This window comes from Apus apus, chromosome 3 (assembly GCF_020740795.1).
Source record: "Apus apus isolate bApuApu2 chromosome 3, bApuApu2.pri.cur, whole genome shotgun sequence".
Taxonomy (NCBI): domain Eukaryota; kingdom Metazoa; phylum Chordata; class Aves; order Apodiformes; family Apodidae; genus Apus; species Apus apus.
In genome coordinates, this window is record NC_067284.1 from 56359606 (window position 1) to 56367378 (window position 7773).

The following is a 7773-nucleotide window of genomic DNA, read 5'->3' on the forward strand; positions in this document are numbered from 1 at the left end:
GTATCCTTCAGGTGCCCATCTGGAAGCTACTAAGCTTGCCTAGATGTAGTCTTTTGGTTATGACCTAATTGACTTCCCTGGAGTCACATGGGGAACTGAACTTACATTTCTTTTTAAAAGGTGAGATAAGACAGTAAATTATTTGCTAACAATTGGTAACATCCTTAGCAGAAGCCATGACCATTTTGTAACTCCATGCCACCAGCAGTTAAGCATCTGCTGCTCTTCTTTTCCCATCTTAGTATTTAAGCCATGACTGCAGTGTTACGCCACTGGAGATACAGGAAAGAAATTAATCCATTGTATTTTTATCAAGAAGACATTTGGGAGAGGTTTATTTGTAGGAGCTTGCCCTGTTTTTCAGTCCTGCTGGCAGCTGCTTTCTCTGGCTGGTTATTAAGTATCTGAAGGGGTGTAGGAGGCTTGCTGCTTAGCAGATGTGTAGATATGCTGCAATTGCAAGAGCCAAAACAATCAGGAGGGTGGAAAATTGCTTGAGGGCATTGATTGAACAGCATGGACACAGTGATGTCACAACAGTTCTGTGAAATGTGCTTCGTTTTTGACCCTAAGCATTTAATTCTTATGCTGTTAGATGTTCCAGTTACAAATTGGTTACATGCATGCACAAGCAGCTAAGCTCTGGGAGCTGGGCTGTTGGAGGTGAGTTGTGCAAGAACACGGTGTGGTAGTGTCTGAGATCCAGCTCTTGCTTTTGTTTGACTAGATCCATATAAAACTCCCTGGCAGCCAGCAGCTACCTTGTTTCAATGGCTGCAAATCGGTGGGGAATTTCAGCCCCAAAATGTAGAGGTGGGCAGTGAAATACACAAACTGTCCATATCCCAGCTCCCTTTGCAGCGTCAGATGGGCTGAATGGGAAAAGCTGGCTGGCTTTGCTGACCAGGTTGTGCCATTTCCAGAGGACTGTTTGTGTTTCAGGCTGGGGTGATTCAATAGGCAGCCCATCAGAGAGAGGAATGACCTACGATGCCCTTCATGTCTTCGACTGGATAAAAGCAAGAAGCGGCGACAACCCCGTCTATATATGGGGACACTCCTTGGGCACGGGGTAAGCATCTCATCTCAGTGTGACTTAGCAGCTTTGGAAAAATGTTAAACACTGACCTTGGGTGATGGTGCTATTTGCCATAACCCCCAGGCTAGCTTGGCTTGGGGTCTGTGGCATAACTGCTGCAGGGTGGTTTCCCCTTTGCACTTTATGGAGTGAGAAGGGCTACAGTGGGTGGCTATGCAGGACTCGATCCTGAACTTCTGTTGCCCAGAGGGCAACAATGGAAAAAAAGACACTTAGAATAATATATGCAGTTTGTCCTAGGGGTGATAACTGAGACTGTTCTCATCTCTCCCTGTGGTGAGCCTGTATGTCCTTTGAAGCAGAAGATCTCTGATACTCTTTCAGAGTACCACACAAACAGTTGCATGTGCATGTGCCTTGCCCTTACAAACGTGTTGCATGTCATCAGTACTTATGCAGATACCTGCATGACTACACTGCTGGCTACCTGTGACATCTCTCTGGTAATACTTGGCACAGGGAAGTCCAAAGTGTCAAGTGCCTTTGCCTCCATGTTTTTAACTTTTTCTTCCTCCCTTTCCATTGCTATCTGGAGGTGGGTTGTGTTCAGCAAGCAGCAAGTGCTCTTACCCCCTTGGTTTGCAAAGGCACAGAGGGCAAACATAAGAGTTACTTTTGAGTTCAGCTGTGTACAGATTCAACTGTTGGAGACCACAACAGCTTGCCTTGCTGTTCACCAAATGTGTTGCTGGGACAGGGGTCTATTTCAGGATGGTGTCCCTTCATTGCTGTGATACTAAACATCCTGCTTTGTTTGAGAGAAGGCAGAGGCTTTTCCTTCGACTCTTCCTCTAAATTTTTCCCATCTTCAGGAAACCTCTCTAGGTCAGAGCATGCTTGTGACATTTCCCAATGCACTCTAGTCTGAGTGGCCTGGAACTGTGGTCCTAAGCTGAGTTCCCTGGCGACCATTGCCAGCCTGGAGTTTGAGGTTTTTGAAATATGCTACACTGCGAGGAATCAGCAACTTTGGCAATATCCCTGTCACAATGGGGAGATGCATGGAGGAGACTTTGCTGCTTTCTGACCCAGCTATGGAAACTCCTTGCAGTGTGATCATGGAGCCCTGTGCACCAGCTCTCCCTGCCCAAACACCTGCATTTCCATCATTCTTGCTTAGCCCTTGTGGTCTCGGGGTAAGAGCCTTTGTCATACAGCTGCAGATATGCTGGGAGCCTGAGAGCCAGCTTAAAGAAGGTCCTTCCAAGTGACTAAATGGTGTGGTGCTTTCTTGGACTTGTTCACTTACCTAAATGCAGGCACCTGATGTGATTTGAGACAGTTGGGTATGGGAGACCTGTGGGAAGCCAAGTGGTTGTGGGCTGGCTGCCCAGGCCTCAGACAGTGTGAGGGGTTGATGTTAATGGCAGTGGAGTTGTACCTCTTCCACCTGCTATCTCTTGAGCCTGGTGCTTTGCAGAGGGCCTGTGCCAGATTAAATGTTCATTGTTGTTCTTTCTAGGGTCGCAACAAATCTAGTGAGGCGCCTTTGCGAGAGAGGTAAGTCTGGTGGGTGGATGCTCTTCCCACCCAGCTCGGGTCCTGCTGGCATACCAGATTTCTGCATATGTTTGCAGTTGTGACAAGGCTGTCCTTGGTGTACCATGGTGATAGCTGCTTTCATAAGGGAGACCCTGTACTTGCTGGCTATCTGCACCCCTGCATTTCAGCACATTGCCTTTGGCTTTTCAGAAACGCCCCCAGATGCCCTGATACTGGAATCTCCATTCACCAACATACGGGAGGAGGCACGGAGTCACCCTTTTTCTGTGGCAAGTACACAGTGGCTCTCACACTACTGACATGTCATTGCATGCTTAGGAATTAAGCTAACTGCATGACTTGTGGGGCAGCAGTGGCATCAGAGGTAAAGATCAACACTTAAGGCAACTCCTGGGAGCACTAAGCAGTGCCAGAGCCATGTGTGGAGCTTGCCTAAAAAAAGCAGAAATGGATCAGAAAGGGCAGTAAATGTAGGGGGGCAGATAGACACTGCTGTCAGCAGTGAACAGCCTGTTCTTGTGTTGTAGCTTCTCTGCTGCAGGAAGCTATTTTTTGGGCTGTGTGCAAACCAATAGCAAAGGTGGGCTTTGCTTGGTCACTACCCCATCCATGTGGCCCCTTTGCATTTGTGTGACTTTTCTGTACAGTTTGCTCTGATGTGGCCATCTCTTCCACCCAGCATGACTGTGAGTTGGCTCTGAACTGAGCAGACACCCAGACAGTGTTGGATGCAGCTAGGCTGGTGACGTGCCCTGGGATAAAACTCTCTTCCATAAAGAGCATTGCTAGCAGCAGCATGATACCTGGAGACCCTGACCATACAAGTGCCCAGAGAGCCTGCTCCTAAGCTGGCTGATGAGATGGGCCTGAAACAGGAGAAGAAAAATAATGCTGGTGGAAACATGGACCATCTCAATGCAGAGAGCACAGCCAGCAGCCAAAGGATGCTACTGGGGTGGCAGTGGCCTGCCCTTTTACTGCTGTTTGTATAACTGTCCTGCTGGTGCCTGTCACTAATGTGAGTTTTGCCTCTCAGATATACAGATACTTCCCTGGATTTGACTGGTTCTTCCTTGACCCCATCACGACAAGTGGAATTAAATTTGCAAACGATGAGAAGTGAGTTCCCTCTTTCCTGGGGTTTCAGTTGTGGCTGCAGTGAGCCACAGCAAGCATTGAGGAGGGTAGACATCAGACTGCACTCTGTTATTTTGTTTTTGTTGTGTTTTTTTTGTTGTTGTTGAAGCATTGCACTTGCTTAAGGGATTAGTTGTTCTTAATAAGGACAGATGCAAAAAAAAGCACAGAGACTACTTGGGGATATCCTAATTGGTCCATGGGATTTATGCTTTTCAAGTGCATGTTACACATACACAATAGCTTTAGGACATTAAAGGTTTGGGAAATTTCTCTGCTGTGCATTTGCAGAAGCCACCCTGTGTGTAATAAGATCATCTCTTTTCACTGAGCCTTTCATTCAAGAGCCTGAGACTTTGTAAGTTTGGTTTTGAGTACTGAAACCAAACCAGACCTTGGGGGATGATCCTTTGCAGTGGGAAGAGTCACTTTTCTCTGGTCTAAGCAGCAAATAGCTTTTAGAAGGATGCCTTTCAATAGTGAGTTTTCTGTAGATTGAATGAATGGTGTCTACATAATAATGTTTTCAAGATCTGAACTGCAGATAATGACCTACAGGACATGCTTGTCATCACAGTTACCTTGCAAATCCAAGTGTATAGGTGGTAGAGAGTGATGGGATTGCTCTGAGCCTTTGTGACAGTGTTGTCTCTTTCACAGTGTGAAATACATTTCCTGCTCTCTGCTTATCCTTCATGCTGAGGATGACCCGGTGGTACCATTTCATCTGGGAAAGAAGGTACATATGTGGTTCTCCAACTGATCTGATGGGAGGAACTGTTGGGGATAGAATGATATCTGAGCCAGGCAAAAAGTCAGCAACAGGAAGGTGTATGTAGAAATGCATAGCCCGAAGGGAGTACAAACTCTGTGATGTTGGAGGTGACAAATCAATAGCGGAACAGAGCAGAGCTGGTCAAGCCAGAGCCCATAACCTACCCCTGAGAGGGTTGCCCGTTTGTCAGGGCAGCTAGTTTGGAGTAACACATGTCCCTCACCTGCCTCCCCTTGAACTCAGCTCTACAACATCGCTGCGACATCACGGAGTTTCCGAGACTACAAGGTGCAGTTTGTTCCGTTCCACACAGACCTTGGCTACAGGCACAAGTACATCTACAGGAGTCCAGAGCTACCTCGAATACTGCGGTAACAGCCCAGCTAACCAGGGTCTTCTCTCACTTGGAGGGGGTGGGGGGCTGGGACATGGAGCTTTGGGGCACACGGTGACAATGCCCAGGAGCAAGAGGGGTGTGTAACAGGCACCTCCCTGTGTTACGCAGCTCTTCTGAAAACCCCCATGGTCTCCAGAGTGGGGGCGATACTGGGCTGGCTTAATGCAAAGTCAGAGCTCTCCACCTCCCTCCAAAGCAGGCTTTGGGAAGGGGGAGCCTTAGAAACCTGGGACCACTTCTCCCTGGCTTATCTCTGCTGTGAGCTGGAGCAGTTGTTTGCAGAGCAGATACTTCTGCTTAACTCTTCTACAGGGAGCCACTGGTGAGAGAAGAGCTCAGTGCTGTTTGCTGTAGCTGTGAGTGCTCAAGCCCAAGTATTTGCAGAGGAAATGGGAAGATCTGCAGGCTGCAGCTTGTACCAGAGTGTAGGAGAGCTGAGTGTCACTGCTGTTTTGTTTCCTTTCCTAGGGAATTCCTGGGAAAATCTGAACATGAGCATCATCACTGAAGACTGGCTTCTTGGCAGCACAGAGATTTTCCTTTCTTTCCCTCCTCTTTCTCCTTTTCTTCCCCCTTCCCTGTGGTTCAGTCTGCAATTCTTCCATCCCTGGCACTAGAGGAGGTCAGGGATTCCCACTGCAGTCCTGATGTGTACCCTCAACAACTCCAGCTCCCAGCATCAGTGTCCATGATGGTAGAAGAAAGAAGTATGTTGGCGCATTTTTTGGCAGGATGGAGGGGTGATAACAGCCCAGGAGCCAGTACCACACCATGAAAAATGTAAGCACAACAAAGCCTGGCCAATCCAGCATTTTACTGCTGAGGACAGACATTCCTAGGACATGTGTCACGACCAAGAGTGTTTCTTTCCGCTTCTAAACACTGCTGCTGTTTTTTGGATCATGTAGAGACTCATTCATAGGCAAATGGCTTTTGCTGTGTCTCCATACCACAGTTGTCTTGCTTGAGTTTGAAGTGTTCTCCTTCTAGGAAATACATGTTTTGCCTTTACTTTTTGATAAGTGGCTACAATTACAAATGCACAGAAGATCCAGGCGGTGAGAGATTTTTATTTAGCTCTTCAGTCACAATGTATTGCAAGTGTTGGGCTAACTGCACACATTTGGAAATAAAATGAAAGGGTTTTGGTTTTGTTTTTTTTAAAAAAATTCCTTTTCAAACATCTATTTAATGGAAAAGGTTAGTGCCCTTTTATCTTTTTTGTACCCTTTTCCTTCTGAACATAGTTTCTGCTCCCATCCCTGCTATCCTCTGTGGAGCTCTTCCACTTCTTCACATGCACTTTCTGTTAAGACTGAAGTGACTTCTGTAGATGCATTGCAAACTTGGGAGTTTAAGCTGGAAAGAGTGAGATTACTTTTTTGCTTGGTCTCCCCCTTCCATGAACAATGTGGGCCCACAATGTGGGAGGGGATGTCTTCCATTCTCCTCGGACACACCCAGACAGACATGGGCTTTCTTTGGGTGGGAAGGGCAGGTTTTTTTCCTCAACTACCTTTTAACTCCTTAGGCCAGGTTTTCCTGTTCCTTGTGGCTCAGCTGTTCTGCTGTAGTTAAAAGCAGGCAGTGAGTGGTATGCAGTTCTGGATGCAAAAATAAGTCTGGGGTGTCCTTCCCCATCTCTCCCTCCCTTCTGTGCTCTGGGAATCCCAGGCATTTCCAGCAGCATGTTTCGGCCCATCTCACAGCCATGGTCAGAGCACATTGTCCAGGAGGCAGAAGTGAAAATGAGCCTCTTCCACCGGGAGAGGTTCAGATGTCCTTGCCCTGCCTGGGGCTAGAATCAGGACTGTTTCATGCCACTGACAAGCTCTGCACTGAGATGGGAGAGGGTAATATGCTGACTCTGGGGTTTCTGGCTGGGGACCTGGCCCCCATCAGTCTATATGGACAATACCAGGTGCTGTAGGTTTAGTCTCTAGTGCTCAGAGTGAATTGTCCTGCCTTAAGGTCTGTTCAAGGATGTACAGCGTAGTAGAAACTGCTCAGCATGCATCCAGGTTATATCTGCAGGCTCATACTAGTTGCAAAGCAGACAGTAGCTTGTTCTTGTACTGAGATTCTCCTGCCATAGTGTGGTTGTCCCTGAGATTTCTGACCCATGATACTTGTAAGCTGTGCCACTTAAATTGTTTGATGCTCTTGTATTTATTGCACTGACAGAAGAGAAACACTGACTTGGCTCTGGAGAGTGATGTGCACATTCCAGCTAATGCTGCTGCTGGCAGCTGGCTTGGGGCAAAGCTCAGCCAGAGGCTGCTGGCTGCCTTCCTCCTGTGTGATGGATCTGAGGGTCCAGCACATGAACTGCTGGTGTTGGTGATACCAACACTGTCATTCCTGTTAAGTAGGCCAGTGATACGCTTGGAAATTTAATCTGAAATGTTTATCTAAAAGTGGTGTTGTTTTAATAAAGGCGTTGTCTGCTGATCACTTCAGCTTCACCTGTTTTACCTGGCAGTTTTTGGGATTTTTTTCCCCAGATGGGCAGGTTAGCTGGGTGTGTGGCAGGGCTGCAGTAGGGTTGTGCAGAGGAGATGAGCTTGCTGCTGGCACCGGGCAAATCATTGTGGCTGCTGCCAGTGCTGAGGGAGCAGTTCTCTTGGAGCCCAGTGGTTCTGTCCCTGTAGTCCAACATCAGCCAAGGTTCTGCTTCCCCACTGGGGATGGGGGAAATGGGAGCTGCCCATGGGATTTCTAGCATAGGAGCCATGTGTGCCATTTGCAGGGCAAACCCAACACTATAACCCCCACCCCAGTGCATATAGTCGATATGCCAGGGGTGCAGGTAAATGGCTTTGGCCCTAGCTAGCCCATTGCAACCTCTGGTACCAGCACCCT

General features: G+C 47.7%; 1 protein-coding gene across 2 annotated transcripts in view; it reads left to right on the forward strand.

Moving 5' to 3' along the window:
* Positions 1 to 7370, forward strand: part of ABHD12 (abhydrolase domain containing 12, lysophospholipase) — a 37853-nt gene extending 30483 nt beyond the window's left edge. For both annotated transcript variants that reach the window (XM_051613994.1, XM_051613995.1), the window contains exons 7-13: positions 943 to 1072; positions 2562 to 2599; positions 2792 to 2871; positions 3639 to 3721; positions 4400 to 4478; positions 4758 to 4885; positions 5380 to 7370. In XM_051613994.1, coding sequence (XP_051469954.1) covers positions 943 to 1072; positions 2562 to 2599; positions 2792 to 2871; positions 3639 to 3721; positions 4400 to 4478; positions 4758 to 4885; positions 5380 to 5419 — 578 coding nt within the window. In that variant the 3' untranslated portion in view covers positions 5420 to 7370. The remainder of the gene's footprint in view (positions 1 to 942; positions 1073 to 2561; positions 2600 to 2791; positions 2872 to 3638; positions 3722 to 4399; positions 4479 to 4757; positions 4886 to 5379) is intronic.
* Positions 7371 to 7773: the final 403 nt, after the last annotated feature.